At 57.3% G+C, this 22,637-nt stretch overlaps 1 protein-coding gene across 1 annotated transcript in view; it reads left to right on the top strand.

Moving 5' to 3' along the window:
• The window catches only part of ABCA3 (ATP binding cassette subfamily A member 3), a 28,779-nt gene that overhangs the window by 3,698 nt on the left and 2,444 nt on the right, over positions 1–22,637 (top strand). The window contains exons 2-26 of the mRNA XM_055803652.1: positions 824–922; positions 4,434–4,698; positions 5,259–5,386; positions 5,514–5,679; positions 7,071–7,330; positions 8,005–8,121; positions 8,676–8,796; positions 9,331–9,504; positions 10,156–10,337; positions 11,522–11,668; positions 12,019–12,148; positions 12,906–13,060; positions 13,902–14,057; positions 14,393–14,603; positions 14,900–15,050; positions 15,564–15,662; positions 15,853–16,045; positions 16,906–17,209; positions 17,534–17,807; positions 18,403–18,607; positions 19,071–19,290; positions 19,537–19,695; positions 20,236–20,408; positions 20,690–20,824; positions 20,960–21,154. Coding sequence (XP_055659627.1) covers positions 866–922; positions 4,434–4,698; positions 5,259–5,386; positions 5,514–5,679; positions 7,071–7,330; positions 8,005–8,121; positions 8,676–8,796; positions 9,331–9,504; positions 10,156–10,337; positions 11,522–11,668; positions 12,019–12,148; positions 12,906–13,060; positions 13,902–14,057; positions 14,393–14,603; positions 14,900–15,050; positions 15,564–15,662; positions 15,853–16,045; positions 16,906–17,209; positions 17,534–17,807; positions 18,403–18,607; positions 19,071–19,290; positions 19,537–19,695; positions 20,236–20,408; positions 20,690–20,824; positions 20,960–21,154 — 4,377 coding nt within the window. The 5' untranslated portion in view covers positions 824–865. The remainder of the gene's footprint in view (positions 1–823; positions 923–4,433; positions 4,699–5,258; positions 5,387–5,513; positions 5,680–7,070; positions 7,331–8,004; positions 8,122–8,675; positions 8,797–9,330; positions 9,505–10,155; positions 10,338–11,521; positions 11,669–12,018; positions 12,149–12,905; positions 13,061–13,901; positions 14,058–14,392; positions 14,604–14,899; positions 15,051–15,563; positions 15,663–15,852; positions 16,046–16,905; positions 17,210–17,533; positions 17,808–18,402; positions 18,608–19,070; positions 19,291–19,536; positions 19,696–20,235; positions 20,409–20,689; positions 20,825–20,959; positions 21,155–22,637) is intronic.

Below are 22,637 nucleotides of genomic sequence, written 5' to 3'. Positions count from 1 at the left end.
TGGGAGCCCGAGGGGCTGCTCGGCTGGGGGCTGCCCTGTGTCTGGCAGCGTGGGCAGGTTGCTCTGCTTGTGCCAGGGCGGTCCCTTCTCTGTGCCACGCTGCTGGGTGACTCTGCCAGTGTGAAATCACAGCCCATCTGCTGGTGGGACAGCAGTGCTTCATCAGGGAACGCCACTGCAAATGGAGACAAAAACAACTTGGAGGGATAGCAGATGCTTCCCAAGAGGGGGAGGAGGCAGGTGTATCGTCCTCGTATGCCGACCTTCCCTTGCGCTTTCCTGCCCTTTTCTCATCCTTGCCTCTCCAAGGAGAGTTTCTGCGGAGAAAGCACTGGTAACGTTGTAAACCCAACCCTTCGTGTTGTGGGAGACAGAGCCACAACTTAAAATTTTCATCAGTCCCAAATAATGGGCTGCAAAGGGGGCTGGTGGCCTTCCTCAGGCCAGTGTTTGCGGTTCTGTAACCCTGTGCTCCCACTGCTTAAGGAAAGCTGTTCCCTGCCTGCTGCGGGCAAAGCACTCCTGATGCTCGCGGGCTGGGTTTCTGCACAGCAGCCTGCCTCTCTTGCAGCTCGGGTCACGCCAACGACCGGGAACAGGTCACGCCAGAAACCGCGAGCTCTGGCTCTTGTGGGTCAGTAATGAGCCTTGGAGAGGAAACACGACATTTATTTTTCGCTGTTTGGGGTTGAGCCAGCTGTTGCAACATCAGGCTGGAAGCAGAGAGCTGCCTTCGGGCTGCCAGCGAGTGGGATGGGGGATGCTGCCCTCCGTGCCTGGGTCCGTGGGCACCCGGTGTTCACGGCTCTCCCCTCTCTTGCAGGGTCCTGCGGAGCGGCGGCGGCGGTGGTCCCCCTCTGATGGGATGATGGTTGTTCTCAGGCAGTTTGGGCTGCTGCTCTGGAAGAACTACATCCTGCAGGTAGGCTGGCACCGCGCTGGGGGGCTGCCTCTCACCTCTGAATGTGGGTACCCCAGAGCTTGCCTGGGGTCTTGGTTCTCCAGCAAACCTTCACCGTGGGCCCAGGGCATCATCCCTTGGAGGAAACTGATTTGCTTGTGCATGTGATGTCATCCTGCTTTTGTGCCAGGGAGTGACGGGCAGGGCTGCATGCTCAGTTGTCCCTGTCGCCTGGAGCACACACTGTGCTCACCCCCTCCTGTGCTCTGGCCGTGAGTTCAGCTCCCCTTTCTGGTGGGGCAGGATAACCCATGCAGCCCTCTACTTCTTGAGCTGTCCTGTTACCCAGCCTCCTCCGGAGGTGCTGATGGCTGCATGGCGCCTCTAAACCCACCGGGGCCCAGGGTTTTTTCCCTCCATTACTTTCTACAGCCCTCCAAAGCAGGCACTGGGGGTCTTAAAAATATTAAGCCAGCATCGTCCTGGTGGCTGTTCTCAGCACAGCTCTCTGTGCGGCAGCTGGCTGTGGATGAGGGATTTTGGGGCCTCCTTGTCCTTGTGCTGGACGAGGCTGCAGCGCCTTTAAGCAGCATGTGGATGCAGGACCCAGAGCAGCCCTGGCAGAGCGCAGCGGAAGAGGAGGGAGCGGAGATGGCTGCAGCCTGGCTTTACGCTCTCAGTTACCCTTCTGCAGCTCAGCACGATGTTGCTTTAAAAATAAACAAAAGGAAGAGGGAAGGGAGGGCTGGGCTGCCTGTGCCTGGCCTTCCAGCAGGGCAGGGAGCGACCAAAGGGACCGGCAGCAGGTCTGGTTTGCAGCCAGCAGCGTGTTCTGTGGATGTGCATGATGGCAAGTCCTGTGCGTTCCCCTTGTACACCCCAGACACGTGCAGGACGGTCCCCCAACCCGTCTGCAGGGGCATAGCAGTGTTTTCTGGGTGTGCTCCAGGGTGGGGGCACCCCTCGTTGTGTTTTCCAAGGCCACAGGCTGACTCAGATCTACTGCACTGGAATACAGCCTGAAGTGTTTGCGTTTGCTCCCTGGCTCTTAAGTCTCCATCAAAAATTGTGCTCCTGATGAAGATGCAGAGCTCCCGAGCCATCATCACCCCGGTGCGAAGATGGATGCTGGGACACATGGCTTGCTCAAAGCTGGGGCAGCCCTGGCCAGGCGGAGGTGGTGATTATGGATGAGCGTCCCTGTCACCTCGGGAATACAGCAGCTTAAATGACTTCTGCGGCAGCAAAAGCCTTGCGCTGGTAAATGTGTATTAGCCTGTAAGTTCAGGGAGCCAGGCAACCGTTCTGGAGACAGCCCAGGAGACTAAGAGAGGTTTAATACGATAGTAAATCAGCGGGAGGCAGCTGGTCCGCCAGAGCTGCATTATAAAACCATCAGACATCTGCAATGTTCACTTTTACGAGCGCAGCCTTCGGAAAGGCTCCTTTTTCCCTGCCGGCTCGGGGTTGCTGCCTCCGTGCTCCACAGCGCTGGCTCAGCCCTGGCTGTGGTCCCTCCCAGGTGAAGCCTGAGGAGGGGTTTTAGGCTTTGGCGGTGGGTGCCAAGAGCCAGGCAGCGATGGGGGGAGCGGCTGCGTGGCTGTACACCTGCATGGTGCCTTCTGAGAAACTGTCCAAGAGCCAATGCACCCCAGCTGCTGCTGGCAGACTGTCCCCTTCCCGGGAGGTCTGGGGTGCTCCGTGCCCAGGGCTCCCTTCTTGCCCCACTGCAGGCTGCGCCCACCTTGGTGCACCCACTTGCTGCTTTCTTTTTTTTGGCCCCCGTTTAAAAAATAAAAGCTTTTTCCACCGTTCAGAGGGGTGGGAGGTGTAACTACATGGTCAGCACTGCTCAGTGCTTGATGTTTGTGGAGCTGAAGGAGCTTTTGTGGCGGCTGGGGTGCAGGCAGGTGGGGAACCCCAATAGCCACGCTGTGCCTGCAGCCTGCTCACCCCGTACGGGCACCTGGCACTCGCAGGCTCATTCCTTAGGGCCCCCCAGCCCGTCGCTGTGAAGCAGGAGGTGATTTACCACTGAGTGTGCAGAGGTGCTGGGGGGGCTGTGCCGCTGGATAGAAACTGATTGCTGAGACAGCAAAGTTGTGAGAATAAAGCTCTTGGTGCTGCTCTTACCTGGTGGTGCTGCTCTTTCCAGCCAGGCAGAGGGGAGGGTGTAAAACTCCCTATGTCTTGTAAAGCCTGTCTCAGCCAGAGCCCTCGGAAGAGGTTAATGCTGCTGCTTCTGCTCTGGGCATGTGCTCAGAGCCAACAGCCGTGAGTTCTGTGCCCAGAGCTGCTGCCAGGGCCATCTCATGAGCTGTCACTGCAGTGGAGTTTTACGGAGGCTGTCTGGGCTGGGCTGGGCTGGGCTGGAGGCGGCTGGGTTTGCAGAGGGAAATAATGCAGCTGGGTCCAGATCTCCCCCCCCCTCACCTGGTCCTGCCTGGTGGCTGCTGCTGCTGCAGCGGGCACACGGGTCGGCCGTGCCCTCCTGCCTGCGGTGAGACACGGTGTGCCCGGCTGAGCCCAGGCCCCGCATCCCGCTCCCATCCCTGCCCCAGCTGCGTGGTGCAGCTCCCAGTGGGAACAGCCCAGTGCTTGCTGCTTCCCTCCGTGGAAGCAAGTGTGATGTTTACAGTGGTTTTACAAGCATAAATCCACCGGTCAACAGCGTGTCACAGCGCCTACAGTAAAACAGATTGGGGGGGTCACGCTGCAGGGATGTGGGGGTACATGTGATGCTGGCTGGGACTGCTGCTCCCCCTGCCCCTCCAGTCAGGGATGACCCCAGTTCCCCTGGGACAAGCAGAGTTTTAAATGCTAATTAACCTGGGTTGGATGCTAATCAGCCTGGGCTGGTGGTGCGTGTTGGTAGCTAGCTGGAAGCTTGCAGGAGCTGTAACCCTGGGGGAAGCCACGGGCTCTGCCAGGTCCCGTCCTGGGCTGGGACGTGGAGCCTGTGTCCTGCCGCCTGCAGCTGCTGAGCTCCAGCGGAAAAAGCTTTGCTGGCTGCAACAGCTTTGCTGCGCCCTGCTTTACCTCCCTCTGGCTTGCTCGTCTCAGCCTTCTGTTTAGTGACAGTATTTTTAGCTCCCAGCCCTGCAAGCATTGGGCAAGGTTGCTCTGCTTTGCAGCGGCTGGTCCCCGCGCGTCGCTGTGGCTGCCTGCAGGAGCGGTTTAGGCAGGCGCTGAGCACTGCCTGTGCCTGGGCAGAGCCCTGTTCCACTGGGGAAGGGCAGAGGACCAGCTCAGCTCGTTCAGACCCGGCAGCATGGTGGGGAAGGCTCCAAAGGAGGGTGGTTTGAGATAGGGCGGTGCTTAGGGTAGGGAATGCCTTGGCTGGAAGGTCCTGAAGGATGCAGGAGCTGGTGCAGGGTCGTTCCCAGGCTCCGGAAAAACCCAAGTTGTGAAACCTTGTGAAATGCAAGAATGCTTCTGCTACATGGTGTTTGCATGCCCTGGACCTCATTACTGTGTTTGATCTCCCTTCGGTATTTGCATCTTACTTTTTATATCTTTTTCTTTCCTGCAGAAACGGCAAATCTTGGTGACCGTCATCGAAATCTGCCTGCCGCTACTTTTCGCCGCCATCCTGATAGCTCTGCGGCACCGGGTGCACTCCATCAGCCATCCCAACGCCACCATCTACCCCCCCGAGTCCGTGGATGACCTACCGGGCTTCTTCTACAGCCGGCACCCCAGTAACCCCTGGGAGCTGGCATACGTCCCCTCCAACAGCAGCGCCGTCAGGAGCATTGCCGAGGCGGTGGAAAGAGCTTTACCCATCAGCATCAGAGGTGAGCAGGGGCCAGGGGCTGCAACTTCCACCCCAGAAATTGGTACAGATTTTTACTCTGATAAATCCTGATGCTCTGTTCCTGGGATGTGTCATTTTTTTTAAGACATCCAAAGCAATAACTTTATTTTTATCTCACTAAAACTACAGGATTTTGTTTTGATTTTTGGTTGCGTTTTGTTGCAGTTTCCATCTAGAATAATGTTTCCCTAAAATAGTTCAAGAAAGTGGCTGTCACTTCCCCGAGAAACGGTATTTTTGGAAATCTTTTTGCACAGAAAATTGTAGTGCTTCATGTTCCAAACTGAAGATATCACTAGAGTTTTCTCTGAAAGGAGAGCTGACTCCTGTCAAGGAGGAGGAATCTGCATGCCTTGTGATGGGTACAGCTGTGTCCTGTGTAAAACCCCCCTGTCTGACAGCAGCGGTGTTTCCCAGCTCTGTCTGGAGCACATCCCTCGTGTCCTGGACCAAAATGATGGTTTTGGTGATGGGTGACCATCAGCCCATGTTGAGCTGCCGTGCTGCACGCCTGCATCTCTGTCTTTTCCCCCTCTGCAGCTCAGGGCTTTGCCTCGGAGAGGGACTTTGAGGAGTATGTCAAGTTGGACAACCGCTCGGGCAGCGTGCTGGCCGCCGTTGTGTTCAAGCACCGCTTCCAGCAGAGCACGTCCACACTGCCCCTCCAGGTGAGCAGAGCCAAGGGGCTATGGGGATGCGGGGGAAGCAAAGCCAAGGGGTGGTGAGGAGGACACGGGGGGACCATACTGGCTCTTTTCTGTCCCACCTGCGACTCCCTTTCTGTGCTCCTTCCAGGTCGACTATGAACTGCGCTTCAAGTACAGCCCGAGGAACGCGCCGCGGAGCGAGCAGACGGGTCTGAACCCCAACCTGGACCGGGACTGGCACACCAGCTACCTCTTCCCGCTCTTCCAGCTGCCCGGGCCCCGGGAGGCCAAGTTTGCCGATGGGGGGACGCCGGGTGAGGGCTCCCTCTCCTCTGCCGCGGGCTGTGGCACAGCCGCAGAGATGGGCGTCATTGTCTGTCCAGCAGCTCGGCTCGTTACAGAGGTTCACTGAGGATCTAAGCTTTTAAATAAAGAGTTTACATTTTTATGATTAATTTAACTTAATTTTTAAATTAATTAATTTACTTTTAACATTTATTGTCTTTATTATTTTTAATATTTATTTTATCCTGTGACTTCTTGGGCACTGTTGGCCTCAGGGTACCTCTGCTGAGCGGAGTTGGATAAGAATAAATTTTACTTACGTGAATCTTTTTTTTCCTTTTCAATGGAAAATTTATTTCAAGGTCCAAACTGCTCAGTATTTATCATGCTGCTTAAATAGTTTAGAAATAAATAGAGCAACTCTGTGGTTTGAGAGTAGTTTTTTAAGGAAAGCCAAACCACTGATGGAGCAGGAGGCAGCAGGGATGTTGCCAGAGCTGGCGCTGGGTTAGGACTTGATTTTTGGGGAGGTTCCTCTTGGCTGCAAAGGGGATATTTTCCTCGGTTGGGTTTCTTCTTCCATCGTTCAATAGCGATGTCAAGGAAAAGATTGAGAGGCTGAGAAAGCCGGCAAATGGGTTTTGCTCACACAGTGTAAATAAGCCTGAGCCCAGGAGGGCGGTAGCTGCTGGGTCAAACGCTCTGCAGGACAGGGTGACCAGGAGCTCCGATCAATTCCTTTGCTACAGTATTTGCTTAGTAAATTAGTTAATATAAAACATTGTTCATGATCTCATTTTCTTACTTTTTCCTTCTCTGTCTAGGTCATTTTGAGCAACTAACTTTCAAAATGCTCATTCGGGGCTTTGCAAGCAGAATTTGAGTTTCCATTCGAGTGACATGTGGCAGAAATCCCACATAAAAATAAACTAGTTGAAAATTTAGAATCTTTCACTGTTTTCTCATGCACAAAAATTTAAGCCAAACTTGTGAGAATTGGGTTATATTTTCCTCACCAAAACGGGCGTAGTAGCCCGTATTTTCTTGGCTTACAAAAAAAAAAAGGACCAAATACAAACTCAGCGACTTTGGTGGTCATTAATGATGATGAAGAATCTCCCCAGTTACAAAAATAAACCTGTGCCTGCAGAAAGGCGACTGCATTTTAAATTGAGTTTTCCTGCCAGCTGCTTTTAAATGATGATTATGAGATTTAAATTGCTCTGATTTAAATCCTTCCTGAGCCCCTCTGTGTCTGCAAGAGTGTGTCGATGGTGATGGGTTTTTTTGCTTTTCCTACAAGCTTTCTTTTTTTGTTCCCTGTTCTTCCCAAGCAATTAAAGGCTGTTTCTCTCCTGCCGATGCCTCCCTGCAAAACCCAGACCCGTCTCTATTCCCCGGTGTCGTTTTTGCCGTGCAGGCTATATCCGCGAAGGGTTCCTGGCCGTGCAGCATGCGGTGGACAGAGCCATCATGCAGTACCACGCCAGCGCCAGCTCCGCCAGCCTGCTGGAGAACATCACGGTGGTGGTGCAGCGCTTCCCCTACCCGGCGTATGTCAACGACCTGTTCCTCCTCGCCATCCAGAACCAGCTGCCCCTCCTGCTCATGCTCAGCTTCACCTACACCTCGCTCAACATTGTCCGCGCCGTTGTGCACGAGAAGGAGAAGAAGCTGAAGGTAACGTGAGCGGTGGGGCACTGGGGCACTCCTCTCCCGCTGTGGCTTTTCCCAACGGGTGCTGCCTTTAAATGAGGAACAAAATCCCCCCGGGGTGTGGAGCCAGGCAGGAGGTGGGGATGGCAGCAGATTAGCGAGCCCAGGGAGGAATGGCGCTAATCCCGCTGCCGGGGACGCTCCTTGCTGGGCGGCCAAGGCTGCTGGACCGAAGGGCTGGTGTTTCTCTTGGGCTGGGAGGTGGCTTGGGCAGAGGGCAACACGTCTGGGTTCAGGGGTTCCGGAGAGTTGAGTTGAGCATGTGGGAAGCGAGGTGTTTGTTGAATGTACAAACCCGCGTGGCTGAGCTGTGTCGCGGGGCGGCTGGAGCTCGGCTGATGGGCTTGCGGCAGCAGGGCTGAGCATGCCGGGCTGGGGTCCCCTGTGCATGGGGCCATGCTGCCCCCTGCCCCACGGCTGCCGGGCTTCCCTGGCCCCACCGCCACCAGCTGTGGTGATTTTGGGTGCAGCTGTGCTCTCTGGGCTGATGTTCTCCTGCGTCAGTGACAGCCCCTGCCCGGGGAGGTGGGGGACACCGTGCCATGCTGACAGCCATGTGGGGCGCTTTGGTGGCACCTGGGGATGGCGTGCCCACGGGGTGTGGGTGCAGCCCGGGGTGATGGCATGACTCCCCACAGGAGTACATGCACATGATGGGCCTCAGCAACTGGTTGCACTGGAGCGCCTGGTTCCTTATGTTCTTCCTCTTCCTCCTGGTGTCCGTGTTTTTCGTCACCGTGCTCTTTTGTGTCAAGGTGAGTGTCTTTCCCCAGGCCACTGTTCGGCAGGCCAGAAGCTCTGTGCTGGCGAGGCACAGGGATGACAAGGATCCTCTGCCACGGGCTGGACTGTCCTGGTGTCCCAGGACTCCTCTGTGCGTGTAGCGCAGGCTGGAGTTGGCCTGTTCCAGGGCTGGGTGGGCAGGGGTGACCTCCCACGGGCACCGGGGAGACCCAGGCACTCCATGCAGAGCAGGGCCACCCTGCACCCACAGTCCTGCCCTGCACCCACAGTCCCACATGCCCGTGGAGGGGCTCGAGCTCTCCTTGCTGCTCCTCCCCCTACACCATGACAAGCAGGAGGTGGCCACCTGGACGCTGAGCAAGGTGTCCCCTGCCTCTTAGACCCCACATCATACAAGGGCAACCTGTACTTCCTCCCTCTGGGGTGGTCTAGGAGGGACTGGGTGTTCTCACCTGTCTCTCTGTTTGTCTTTAACCCACGGAGAACATCAGCTATTGGCTGCCCATGTGTGCCTGCTGCCATGGCCACCTTGGGCAGCCCAGGCGTAACCACGTTCTCTCGCCAGGTGAGTGAACAGGGAGCGGTGCTCACCAACAGCGACCCCACACTGGTGTTCACTTTCCTTGCCATCTTCTCCATTTCCTCTATCTCCTTCAACTTCATGGTGAGCACCTTCTTCTCAAGAGGTGAGTCCCTCCCTGGCTGCCTCCCTGTGGGGCTGGGGGAGTGTTATGGGCCTTGTGCTGTAAAATCTCTGGTTAATTTTGGTTGGGAGGCAGCTCTGGAGGTCACCAGTCCACCCTGCTCAGAGCAGGGCCAGCTCCAGAGTTACGTGAGGTTGCACAGGGCTCTGTGTTGGATAACTGGCTCCATGCGGAGCGGGAGCCTTTGTTCCCTTGGCTGTGTTTTCCCCACGGTGTGTGGGAAGGGATGCGTGCGCTGTCGCTTCCCAAACCAGACAAGTTCATGCGTTAGGGCTTCATCTGGCAGCTGTGGCCCCAGGGTGCTCGGGTCTGGGATGGACAGGGTGCTCCTGCAGCTGTCAGGATCCAATGCTGCCCCTGCCTTGCCCCGGGGCACGGGCACATCCTCGTCCTGCCCCTGCATAGCCACACTTTGTGCAAGCCTTGAATCTCCCCGGATGGAAAGCTTGTGAGAAATACATTCATTGGCATCACCAGATTACTGACTTTCCGTCTTGCTTTTCTCTGTGCTGGCAGCAAATGTTGCGGCTGCCGCTGGCGGCTTCCTCTACTTTTTCTCCTACATCCCTTACTTCTTCATCTCGCCCCGCTACGACCTGATGTCCCACAGCCAGAAGCTGGCGTCCTGCCTCATCTCCAACGTGGCCATGGCCATGGGGGCACAGCTTATAGGCATGTTTGAAGGAAAAGGTGAGCGAGTGCCTCCTGTCCCCTGGGAGGGGAGCCAGACTCATTCTGTGGTGGGTTGGGGCTGGCTTGCATGTGGTGTGAAGGGTGGAAAGAAGTCAGGGAGAAGCACTTTCCAGCTCCTAACGAGAGCAGGGGGGCAAATTGCCAATCGCTCCCACAGGTCTTACCAGCCCCCCTGAACCCACACCCCTGGCAGCCTGGACTGTGCAAAACACCATCATCACTTTGGCTGCCGAACGAATTCTGTTCTGATGGACGGGAATCCACTGCGTTTCCTCCTTCCCGATACACATCTTTAATTTTGGTGTTTATAAGAATTTGCTGGTGGTTCCAGCAGAGGCCATGCTTTTGTAAAGTGATGGCAGTAAAAAGGCAGCTGTGGTGATGGAGGGGCAGTGGCTGGAGATCGCTTCTTCCCTGGGCAGTGCAGAGAACGTGGTGGAGGAAGCGTGATGGAGTGGGGAGCCTCGAGATGTCAGTGTGCTTTCTGCTGCATCTTTCCCCTCTATCTTTAGAAGGGATTGTAGAGCCGTGTGTGTGCCCCTCATGCCCGAGCAGTGAATTAGGACAGGGGATGCTGTCTGACAGTCCCAGAGAACACTCTGTCCTTCTGGAGATGCAGAGGTAGGCAGTGCCCCGTGTGCGTTGCAGGGACTGGCATTCAGTGGAGGGACCTCATGAAGCCCGTCAGCGTGGACGACAACTTTACCTTAGCCCAGGTGCTGGGGATGCTGCTGTTGGACTCGGTGCTCTACGGCGTGGTGGCCTGGTATGTGGAGGCCGTCTTCCCCGGGGAGTACGGCGTGCCTCAGCCGTGGTACTTCTTCTTGACGGTGAGCACCGCTTACGCACCCCTTCGAGTGGGCTTGATGGGCATCGTGCGGGGATGGTCCCCACCTCTGTGCCGTGCAGTGGGCCAGACTAACGTGCCAGGGTGGCACCACCTGGCCTCCAAAATCAAGGGGTCTGCAGCATGTCCTCAGTAAAGGGTGATGCAGCTGTATTTTTTTACTGAACGTGAAGGTCATCTTGGGTTTAAATCTTGTGTCCCGATGCTTCTTGGCATGCAGGGTGTTGTTAAATGTCTCCGTGCCCGAGCGAAGGCATCGGAGAGAAGCCCCAAGTGTGAGCAACCAGATCCAGTCATTTGAACCTCCCAGAGCGCTGCTGTCCAGGCGGACCCAGACGATCCGCGTCCCGCTGCCAGTCCCCACGTGCTAGTGACTGTCAGCTGAGCTGCCCTCGCTCTGCCAAGGCGAATGCTTGGCATCCTCCTCAGCAGCGGTGGCTGTGCCGATTACTGCAGCTCAGCTGGCCGCTGAGAATTCATTAAGCCACAGCGATACAACCAATTCTGATCCTGTGGCTGTATCCCTTGTTATTTGATTGGGAGGTTTTTCTTCCTCCCCTCTAAATTCCTTATCCCAGCATGGTTTCAGTCCAGCATCCCACTCCCTCTTGCAGCTAGACCAGGGTAGCGGAGATACAGCTGTCTGCCAACAGCCGCAGTGAGATGCTGATTTTGCACTCAGGAGTCGCTGAATTGTTATTTCCATGGGGATTTCAGGTCTCAAACACTTATTTTCATTCCTGGAGAGCCAGGTCAAAAAAACCTGTAACTGCAGCAGCTGGACCCCAGGCTTTTTGCATTTATTATATGTCAGGGCTTTTGGAGGGGGTGATCATCCATTGCACGGGCTCTTCTGGGCAGGGGGCTTCTGCCTGAGCAATTTTGCTTCTCAATGAAGTACTGACCTTTTCCATGGGAATGAAGATGAGGAAAAGCTGCCTGTGTAATCACGGGCAATCCTGCTGTAAGGGAGAGCTAGGGGAAGGCAGCAGGGTAGGGGCAGGAGTTTCATCCTCTGACTTGCTTGCTGAAGATGTGCTGGTTGACAGTTCCCAGGCCAAGGAGAGCAGTCTTGGAGATCTGTGGGAGGAGGAGAACGGCCAAGGCTGGGGAGAAGAGATGGTCTGTGTCTGTGCCTGAGTTTCTCTCTCTGCCTTCTTCCATCAGCCCTCGTACTGGTGCGGGCACCCCAGGACTGTGGTGGGAAAAGAGAAGGAGGAGGAGGAGGACCCTGAGAAAGCTCTGAAGAGCCAGTACATTGAGGAAGAACCTGCCGACCTCGTGTCAGGAATCAAAATAAAGCACCTTTCCAAGGTACCAACTGCCCAGCACAACACAAATTTATCTTAATGTTGTTTTTGTAAAAACTGCTGCCTGCAGGCAACTCCCTTATCATTTTGCTGCCCTTTTTGCCTCAGGCAGTGTTGCTTAGCACTAAGGCTCTTCCCCAAAGCTGGCTGCATTTTCTTGTGGGCTGAAGTGTTAAGTGCTTACAGGAGCAGTGACATCTCTATTTTACCTGTTGACATCTGAATTTAACCCGAATTAGACCTGTTTTCTAATGCCAACACCACACGAGCATCATGGGCTGGGGCTGCCAGCTGGGGCAGGTCTGAGTGCGCTTGCTTCGGGTGCAGCATCAGCTTGTTAACGTGTCTTTGCAGGTCTTCAGAGTGGGAAACAAGATGAAAGAGGCAGTCAAGGACTTAACGGTGAACATGTACGAAGGGCAGATCACCGTCCTGTTGGGACACAATGGTGCTGGGAAGACCACCACTCTGTCCATGCTCACAGGTAGGAGCTGCATCCTGCTGCGGGGCTGGCACGTGGCCAGGAAGGGCTGATGGCTTGACTTGCAAAGAGGAGCTGAACCCCACTTCTGCTCTTCCCCGGAGCACCTTCAGTCACTGAGCTGTTAGCCAGGGATGCCAGGGTAGTGAGAGGCATGTCGGTGCTGGGGAGAGGAGGGAGGGTGCGGGTCCCTGCTCAGCTCTCCACGAGAGTGGGATCAGCCGGCGGGGAAGGTGACAGCCAGTCTTTGTGTTGGAGAGCCCTGAGCAGAGAAGGGACTTGCTGCAGGCTGGGTCTCTGTAGGCTTTGTCGTAGTAAGGCAGAGAGGCCACCAGGCCAAGAGTTGGTCTTCATCCTTCTTGGGGTGCTGAGCTGCCCCAGGCAGCCTGTTCGGGCATGGCGGACATGGTGACCTTTGATGGTTCATTCTTCCCTGTTCTCTGTCACTCTGTGCTGCTGCTGCCAGCCGAGGGGGCTCACCTTGTCTCCCCTGGAGCTCTGCCCGCTTCACCCCTCGCCTGCCTGCGCTGGCAGCACTGCGGGGTCCACCTCCCGCCTGTGGGTGCCGTGCAGCCCACCCTGCGGGCAGGAGCAGAAAGCTGCCGTGCCCCAGCCTGAGCAAGAGCCGCTTGCTCTGACTGTTGGCAAAAACCTGCCTGCGGGGGGATGCTTGGCAGGACCCCCGCCGTTCTGCCGGCTCTTTGCTGCCCAGGGTTGTCCTCAGCCCTGCGCCAAGGCTGCTGCGCCTCGCTCCTCCCAGGTCTGCACTCTCCGACGGGCGGGCAGGCGTACATCAACGGCTACGAGATCTCCCAGGACATGGTCCTGATCCGCCGCAGCCTGGGCCTGTGTCCCCAGCACGACGTCCTCTTCGACAACATGACGGTGGAAGAGCACCTCTGCTTCTACGCCGGGGTGAGTGCGGTGCCTGGGGGGAATGCTGCTGTGCCCCTGGGAGCCAGCCCTGGGCAGGCACCCTGCAGCTTCGCGAGGCTGGGGAAGCATGGTGAGATCCATCAGGTGGGACCAGGGGAGGCCACAAAGATGACCGGGGGGTGGAGCACCTATGGAGACAGGCTGGGAGAGCGGGGGCTGTTCAGCCTGGAGAAGAGAGACCTTACAGCAGCCTTTCAGTACCTAAAGGGGCTTATAGGAAAGAAGGGGACAGATGTGTTAGCAGGGCCTGTAGTGATAGGACAAGGGACAACAGTTTTAAACTAAAAGAGGGTCGATTCACACTAGATATAAGGAAGAAACTTTTTAGGCAGAGGGTGGTGAGACACTGGCACAGGCTGCCCAGGGAGGTGGTGGATGCCCCGTCCCTGGACACATCCAGGGTCAGGCTGGACGGGGCTCTGGGCGGCCTGATCCAGTGGAGGGTGTCCCTGCTCCTGCAGGGGGGCTGGATGAGATGGCCTTTAACAGTCCCTTCCAACCCAAACCGCTCTGTGATAAGCAGAACAGCCGTTGCCTTCTTATTCCACCTCGTCTGCAGGCAGGAGCTCCCTGCTTGGCTGCCAGAGGAGTGGAGGGTCACAGGCAGCGTGGCTCCACAGAAACCACCATGCCAGCTGTGCCGGCTCCTTCAGCACTTGGGCAGGAGTCCATCTCTGTGCTGCCCTGCTTCCCTGCCTGGCTGTGGAGGAGGGAGTGTGGTGGGGTTCAGCAGCCGGTGGCTGATGTGGTGGCGAGGGTCTTTGCCAGATTCACTTGCCCCCGCAGGCAGGCTTAACCTCCCCTTCCCCCTGTCTGGCAGCTGAAGGGGTACCCATCCTCCAAGTGCCCTGAGGAGATCAACCACATCCTGAGGATCCTCAACCTGGAGGACAAGCGCCACGCTCTGACCAAGGCGCTGTCTGGTGGCATGAAGCGCAAGCTCTCCATTGGCATCGCCCTCATTGGGGACTCCAAGGCAAGCATCGTCGGTGGGGCTCACCTCAAACCTTTCTCCCTGGGGCCAGCGCAGGTCTTTCTAGAAGCTTTGAGGTTGTTCCTCACATGGTGAGCCAGTGGGAGATGCAGGGAGAGCAAGGAAGGGGCGGGAGCACCCCCACAAAGGGGGATAACTCTGAGGACAGTGCCCGGAGGCTGCAGTGCAGCTCTGCTGCCTGGCAGCTGCTCCCCCAAGCAGGAACATCACGTGCATGCTGCAAGGTCAGGGCTCCTTCTAGGCCCTGGGATTGCCCTCTCCTGCGCTGCTGTGTCTCTCCCAGCCCTGTTTGACCAGCACCCGTCTCCTGTGTGCAGGTGGTGATGCTGGATGAGCCAACGTCAGGGATGGACCCAGCCTCTCGCAGGGCCACATGGGACCTCCTGCAGCAGCAGAGGAGCAACCGCACCATCCTGCTGACCACCCACTTCATGGATGAGGCTGACCTGCTGGGGGACCGCATAGCTATCATGGCCAAGGGCGAGCTGCAGTGCTGCGGCTCCTCACTCTTCCTCAAGCGTAAATATGGTAAGGGAAGAGCAGGCAGGCCGTGCTTGATGTCTCCTCCTTGCCAGGGAGGGGCAGGAGCGAGATATAGGGCCAGGAAGGGGACCCATTGCTCCCTGTCTGATGGCTGCTTGCTCCCCATCGTGCTGTACTGCCTCTTCTGAAGCCCATCCCCACACTTGCTCCTGCATCGCATCCATAGCCCAGGCAAAGCCGTCAGTGCTTTGTAGTGCCTTAGCATTCCTCTCTGCTCCAGCACCGCAGGGCCAGGCTGGGCTGATTTACCCTCCTCTCCCTTCTCTCGTCCCTCTGCCCAGGGGCTGGATATCACATGGTGATGGTGAAGGAGCCCTACTGTAACCTAGGGGAGATCTCCCGCCTCATCTGTCAGTATGTGCCCAACGCCACCATGGAGAGCAACGCTGGGGCAGAGCTGTCCTTCATCCTGCCCAAGGAGAGCACGCACAGGTAATGGTATTGTCCCCTGCCTGCCCTCCCCGGGTGGGTCCCTTCGGCACACGCTGGGGCACACACTGTCGTCAGGGGCTCGCTGGAAAGCGGAGCTGCTTTCTGCGTCAGCACTGGTCTTGGAAAATTGAGTTTGGCTCCTCCTTTCACCTCCGCCCTCCCCTGCGTGTGCTGGCACATCGCTTTCATGCCCCCCGTGTCACCACCCGTGCAGCAGCTGCATGGGACAGCGCGGGTTGCTGATAGCTGGTGATGGCTGCGGTGTGGAGGGTGGAAGGCATGAGGCAGGCTGGGCTGGCTCTGAAATCTAATATATGGATAGCTGAGGCTGCCTGCGGCAAGGAGGAGCAGCAGGTGGAGCCCAAAAGCTGCTCCTGGGGCGAGTGGGGTGCTTGGTGCTGCAGGCAGCAGCGGAGCTGGCAGCAGAGCTCCAACCGCGCAGGACTGATGCCCAGAGGGTCTCAGCCTCCGAGTGCCCCCCTCATGAGCATCTAACACCGCTTCTCTGTTCAGGTTTGAGGCCTTGTTCACAGAGCTGGAGCAGAAGCGGGAGGAGCTGGGCATCGCCAGCTACGGCGCCTCGGTCACCACCATGGAGGAAGTCTTCCTGAGGTGGGCAGGAGCGGTGGGGTGCCATCGGGTGACAACCGTTCCTCGTGTGCTTTGGCAGTGGCGATGTCCTCCTACACAGCTCTCCAGGGCACCAGTTGGGGTTTGCCTCATCGGTTTGGCTTCCCCAGCTCAGAACAGCTTGGTCCTGTCTGAGTCTGCATTTCATCACCCGCTTTCCCTTCTGGCACAGGGTTGGGAAACTTGTGGATTCCAGCATGGATATCCAGGCCATCCAGCTGCCTGCCCTCCAGTACCAGCATGAGAGACGCTCCAACGACTGGGCCATGGATGACTCCAGCAGCCTGAGCGGCATGACGGACATGACGGACGACAGTGGGGCACTCATCACGGAGGACTGCTCCAGCATCAAGCTCAACACGGGGGTGAGTGTGGGGGTGTTGGTACCACAGGAGAAAGGAGAGGGCATGTGAAGGGGATTTTCGGAGCAGGGTTACCAAGTGGAGCCTCCCCCACGGCTGGTCTTGTTGCGTCTGGTTTGGAAGATCAAATGGGAATCTTCAGGGCAAATTATTTTTAGGGTTGTTGGGGCTGGTCACTGCTGTCTTCTTCATGTTAGTCCTGAGGTGTACAGAGATGCTGTTGAAGGTGTCCCAGGTGATCTAAAGTGGTTTTTGCCTGCTGTTGCTACATCACTTGGGATTTTCAGCAGGGAGATGAGAAAAAACATCTTCCTTCCCCTGATAGGCTTGTGTTTCAGATCGCTGGCAGCCCTTCATGGCCTGCTGCCTATGCACCTGTGATAAATTTCCTTGCATTTCTCAAGGGCACATCTCAAAGGCAGAAGGGGAGAAAGATGTTTCTAGGTTTAAAAAGCAAAGAAGGGGCTGGGCTGGGAGCTCCCAGGCGCCTCAGCCCGGTTGCTTTGGCAGGCAGCCGTGTTGCAGTAATCCTATTTGTGAACCTCAAATGCTGAGAGGTGGAGGAAGGGAAAGGTCATGGCTGAAGCTGCTTTTAACACCTGAGATCCCAAAGAGGCTGAATCCCATGGGGAAGCCATGGAGTCTGACGGGCTGACCTGCTGTGCTGGAGTGCAAGTCGCTTCCCTGCTAATCGCTTTACAGTCTGGGCTGGAGAGCAGGCTCTGCCGCGGGCTTGCAGGCTACCTGCGGGACGGGGAGGTGGGTTTGGGGCTGTTCCCCCCATCAGCTGCATGGGGCGATGTGGCCAGCGGGGCTGCCTGCAGCTGGCAGGGCTGGCGCTGACCGGGCTCCCCCTCTCCCAGTTCTACCTGTGCTGCCAGCAGTTCTACGCCATGTTCATGAAGCGAGCCATGTACAGCTGGCGCAACTGGAAGATGGTGGCAGCGCAGTTCCTCGTGCCTCTGATCTTCACTGCCTTTGCCCTCATCGTGGCCAAGACCTTCCCAGGCCCCAGGGACTCCTCCCTGCTGAGGCTGACACTGGAGCCCTACGGCCAGACCATCGTGCCCTTCAGTGTCTCGGCTGCCTCGGGTCTGTCGCAGAGGTTGGCGGAGCAGTACGCAGAGCTGCTGGATGCCCAGCGCCAGTCGCCGCTGGAGGTGCTGGGTGAGGGTTTGCAGGGCGCCCATGGAGCAGGCGATGCCTGGCAGGAGCCACGGGCTTCTCTTGCGGGGGCCCTTGGTGTGGGTGGCTCAGGTCCCGGGTGGGCATATCTGACGTATCCCCTTGTATCCTCTCCTGTGTGGGAGAGTCCCACAGTGGGCAGGACGCCTCCTCACCGGAGCAGAGCTGTGTTCTCCAAACCCCTGCGTTTGTGGCCGTCACTGGGGCAAGGGTGGCTCACTGGGGCTGGGGCTGCTCGGTGTGCCGTTGGCCCCCGTTAGCGCTCATGTGATCGAGCCTGCTCATAATGGCTGTGGTGTCTGGCAGGTGGCCTGGACGAGTACCTGATCTCGAGAGCCTCCGAGGAAGGGGGAGCCTTCAACGAGCACTACATCACAGCTGCCTCCTTTGAAGGGGCTGGGAACCGCACTGTGGTCACCGCGCTCTTCAACAACCAGGCGTACCACTCCCCCGCCACGGCCCTGATGCTGGCCGACAATGCCGTCTTCAGGGTACTGGCGGGCCCCAACGCCTCCATCACAGTCACCAACTACCCTCAGCCCCGCAACATCACTGAGAAGGCCAAAGACCAGCTCATGGAGTATGTTTGATGGCACAGCGCCTGCTTTCCTGCTGGGGCTCGTGGCTTCCGTGGGTGCAGATGGGCCTGGTTGTGCTGGCATCAGTGGAGGAGCCAGGCTGGAGCTTCTCAGACCCAAACGTTGCTGTGGCTGTGCTCAGGAGGGCAGGAGAGCAAAGCTCTGGAGGTGACTTACCTGCCTGAGCCTGGCAGCCGCATCACCCCATGCACTTATCCCAGTGGCTGGGTGTTGCCCTCTGTATGCTGGCTGGGGTTGGTTTTCTCTGGATGCTCAGAGCAGAGGGGGCTGCGTGGCTGTACACTTCACAAAGTCCTGCAGTCAGGGTCTCCAAACCTCACCTGTACCAGAGGGGACATGCATGGGACCTCGCCGAGGCAGGGTAGAGGTTTGTGGTGTGCAAGGTGGGCCGTGCGTGGGTGACGCTCTTCTTACTGAGGTGCACTTTTATTGTGGGGTGTTTCTTCTGCATGCTGGCTTGCTGGGTGAGTGTAGCCTCCCTGAGAAGCACGGTGTGGGTGTGCTGTCCCCCCGTAGCCTTGGCATTGCCTTGAGGAGCTGTCCCTGTCCTAACCTGCCCCACTGCTCTCCCCGCAGGGGCCAGACCGGGTTTGCCATTGCCATCAACCTGCTGTATGGCATGGCCTCGCTCGCCAGCACTTTCGCGCTGCTGCTGGTCAGCGAGCGGGCCATCAAAGCCAAGCACGTCCAGTTTGTCAGCGGCGTCTACGTGATCAACTTCTGGCTCTCCGCCCTCCTCTGGGACATCATCAACTTTCTCATCCCTTGTGCTCTAATGCTGGTGAGTCAGCTCTGATGCCCTGTCTTCCCCTTGGGTGGGAGCTCTGGGTGCTGCTCCTCTGGGAGAGCTGGGATGCGTGTGGGTGCAGGGTAGAGGATAAGGCTACTGGCATTGTCTCAGTTAGTCGAAAGGATGGGCAAGAAAGCTGTCCCTTAGTCCTTCTGGGAGCTGTGTCATGGCCAGCCAGCTGGGTCAGTCAACTGCAGCCTCTGGCACCTGAATGCTTGTTTGTGGGCACTAGAAAATCTCAAAATACATGGGAGCATGGAGAGCGATTCCCCAGATCTGCCCTTCTGCATTCTGGTCTGCAGAAAGAGAGCTTGTCTTGGGGACAGGCGTGGGCTGCTGGTAGGAACCGTCAGTGCGGTGCTGCCATTACCTTGCTGCCTGGGCCACTGAGACAAGGGCAACATCACTTGTGGTCAAGACAGACATGCATTCTACTCACATTGCTGTGCCCCAGGTGATATTCCAAGCCTTTGACGTGCAAGCCTTCACCCAAGACAGCCACCTCGTTGATGTGATGCTGATCTTCCTCCTTTATGGCTGGGCCATCATCCCCCTCATGTACCTCCTTAGCTTCTTCTTCTCGGTGGCAGCCACAGCCTACACCCGTCTCACCATCTTCAACATCCTCTCAGGCACGGCCACCTTCCTGGCGGTCACCATCATGAGCATCCCAGGTGGGTCACTGCCCTCCGTGCCTGCCCAGCACCGCACCCTGCCATCACCAGGAAGATCCAGCCCCCAGGGGGACTCTCATCCCAGGGCTGTCCCCACACCAGCAACAAAACTGCTATGACAGTCCATTCTCACCCATTAAACGTGACAAAATCTGTTGGTTTTCCTTCTGAACTTGGAAGTATCAGGGTCTTTCTCTAAAACCAGCTAACTCCCAATCTGTTGTTCCTCCTGTGCTCTTTTTTCAGAACTGGGCTTGGTGGACCTCTCCAAAACCTTGGATAAAGTCTTTCTCGTCTTACCCAATTACTGCCTGGGCCAGTGCATCAGTGACTTCTACCAGAACTATGAGTTCATTCAGTTTTGTACCTCCTCTGTTGAAGCCATCTTCATCTGCAAGGCGTTTAGTGAGTCTCTGTGTTGGTCCTCACCTGCCCACCCCACCGTAGCCACACTGGGAGGTCTCTGAGGGGTGGATGGTGGAGCTGGGCAGTATCACGGGGCCTCTAACCCAACCTGGGCAGTAGCTCCAGGTACCATTTTAAAGTAAAAACTAGGCAGCATTTGACACTCGTAGGTGATCCAATTAAGGCATCTTTTCCTTACTAATGATTTGGAGGAAAGCTGGGGTGAGGGAAAGTTTCATAAACAAGTAAAGAAGTCCCTGTCCCAAGAGTGACTTTTTCTCCTCTGTGTGCCTCCACTGGGCATCTTCTGCCAGATCCCCTCCAGACCGGAATCTTCCTGTGGGAAGCACTGGAAAGAGCTGTGGGCAGGGAGCCAGTGTGAGCTGGGATGGAAATGAGTGTTGGAAAGAGCTGTGGGCAGGGAGCCAGTGTGGGCTGGCATGGAGATGAGCCTGGCAAAGCCTTGGGCTCACAGCTTTCCGTGCCCCTCCCCAGAGTGTGGATTGATCCAAATCTTGATTTTGTTCCATCCCTGCTCAGATATCAGTTATCAGATGAACTACTTTTCCTGGGAGACTCCTGGGATCGGACGATACCTGACCTCCTTGACCGTCCAGGGTTTCTCCTTCCTCTTCCTCCTTTTCCTCATTGAGACAAACCTTCTCTGGAGACTGAGAACTTTGGTCTGTGGCATCTGCAGGCGGCGGAAATGGGTGAGCTGAAGCATGTGGAAGGGAGAAGTAAGATGCCCCCCAAACCAAGCCCAGGAGTCCCTGCGAGCTGGAGACAAGCTCCCTTCACCTAAATCACTCTCTCAGGGAGCATTCCTGGAGCAGGTGGCTTGGAGGGGCCAGTCCTGTTGACTGTGTGGGTTGGCAAAGGGAGGGAGAGACGGCTGATCAAAGGGATGGATTGTGTCTGGGTTGGAGGCACTGGAAGAATTCATTTGTCCCACAGCAGCCAGGTGGCAGAGTGTTTTTTCTCCCCTGTTTAGGTGGCACTGCTGAACAGGGTATCTGTGCTGCCGGAGGACCGGGACGTGGCAGATGAGAGGAAGAAGGTTTTGGAGTCACCACCAGAACTGCTGTCATCTCTCAGCAGCCCTCTGGTCATCAAGGAGCTCACCAAGGTGAGGAGAGCGTGGCCCTTCCTCAGCACCCTGCTGCTGGCTGAACCATGGTCCTCACGGGGCTGGTAAAGCCACCACTTGCCTTGCTGTGCCACCAGGCAGTGACTGGCATGGCTTGTGCATGGTCTCCTCCAGGTCTACGACAGCCGGGAGTCCCTGCTGGCGGTGGACAGGATCTCCTTGGCGGTCAGCAAAGGGGAATGCTTTGGCCTCCTCGGCTTCAACGGAGCGGGCAAAACCACCACCTTCAAGATGCTGACGGGTGACGAGAGCATCACATCAGGGGATGCCTTTGTGGACGGCCACAGCATTCTGGCCAACATCAAGAAGGTACCAAGGGCTGCAGGGGCGGAGGGCAGTGTTACACGCAAACCTGCGTCTGGCTGGGCTGGGCCACCTCGCGAGTGCCTCTGAGGAGGACATGGTGGCCGTTGCCAGAGGTTGAAGTAATATCCCAGGGACGTTGTGTCCATGTCTGGCCCAGCTCTCCGTTACCTGGCCACGGGGAAGCAGTCCCCTCTCCGCTGGGATGACAGATGGGGGTAACAAATGGGAGCCAAACCTTGCTGGGGTGGCAAACCCTTCATCAAAGGGTTTAGCTCCGTAAGTTGGAAAGGTGAAAAATGTGAATTAATGATCACAGTTGGGTGATGGTGTCTCAAAAATAAGCAGGTTGAACCTTTCCAGAACCCCCTGCTAGAGGTCTCCTTGCTGGGAATTACCCACTGCCCTTGGAAAAGCAAGGGATGAGCAGGAATCAGGCTTTCAGTTCAGTCCCTGGATAGCCCTGCCACTGTCAAGCCCAGACAGCGTCAAGCAAGGAGAACACAGGCAGGGTCTGCCCTGAAAGCATGGCCCTGCTTGCTTCTTCCCCTGCCCCTCGGCCTTCTGCTGGGCTCTTGTCCCCAGAGGAGACCAGGACAGGGGGAGCAGGGTGCTGTGGTGGGCTGACCCTGGCTGGGAGATCTCCAGCGTGGCTCCTTCCCATGGGCTGCAGCCCTTCACATGCTGCCCCAGCGGGGGTCCCCCCCCCCCAGCACAGGCACAGCCCCCCAGGCACAGCCGGCCCCAGGGGGGTCCCCATGGGGTCCCCATCCCATCCCAGGCTCCTCCCCACGGGCCCTGCCGGCAGCCGCCCCGCGGGCTGCGGTGGGGGTCTGCGCCCCGTGGCACCCTGGGCTGGGGCACAGCCTGCCCCGCCGGGGGCTTCCCCACGGGCTGCTGGGGCACCTCTGCTCCGGCGCCGTGAGCCCCTCCTGCCTCCTCCTCCACTGACCTTCGTGTCTGCAGGGCTGTGGCTCTCACATGATCTCTCTCCTCTTTTCTGCTGCAATTTGTTGTGCAATATTTTTTTTTCCCCCTCTTCTTAAATACATTACCCCTGAGGCATGGCCAGCAGCAGGTCCAGCTGGGAGCTGGCTGGCGTGGGCTCTGTGGGCTCCGTCGGGCACAGGGGCAGCTCTGGCACAGCCCCCCTGCAGCCCCCTGGTACCAAAACCTTGCCACGCAAACCCAGTACAGGTACAGACCTTCCAGTGCTTTCTTTTTCCCCAAGAGCCTGGGCCACCTGAACTGGCCCCGCACAATGATGGACGAGCTTGGGAAACGCAGCACGAGGCCACACAGTTGCCATCCAGAGCCGCTGCATGTGTCCATCCCTGCCAGACTGGCTGCTCCAGCCACCAGGGGCTTTCCCTCTCATTGCTCCCGTGGTTTCACAGGGGCGGCTCAGTCCCTGTCGCTTTGAGCAGAAACCTTGTGGAGATGCAGCTAAGCCCTGTGGGTGCCGAGGCACCTCCTGGCTTGGGGACCT

This window comes from Falco peregrinus, chromosome 5 (assembly GCF_023634155.1).
Source record: "Falco peregrinus isolate bFalPer1 chromosome 5, bFalPer1.pri, whole genome shotgun sequence".
Classification (NCBI taxonomy): domain Eukaryota; kingdom Metazoa; phylum Chordata; class Aves; order Falconiformes; family Falconidae; genus Falco; species Falco peregrinus.
Note: the sequence above shows the minus strand (reverse complement) of the source record. Positions and strands in the feature narration are given on the sequence as shown.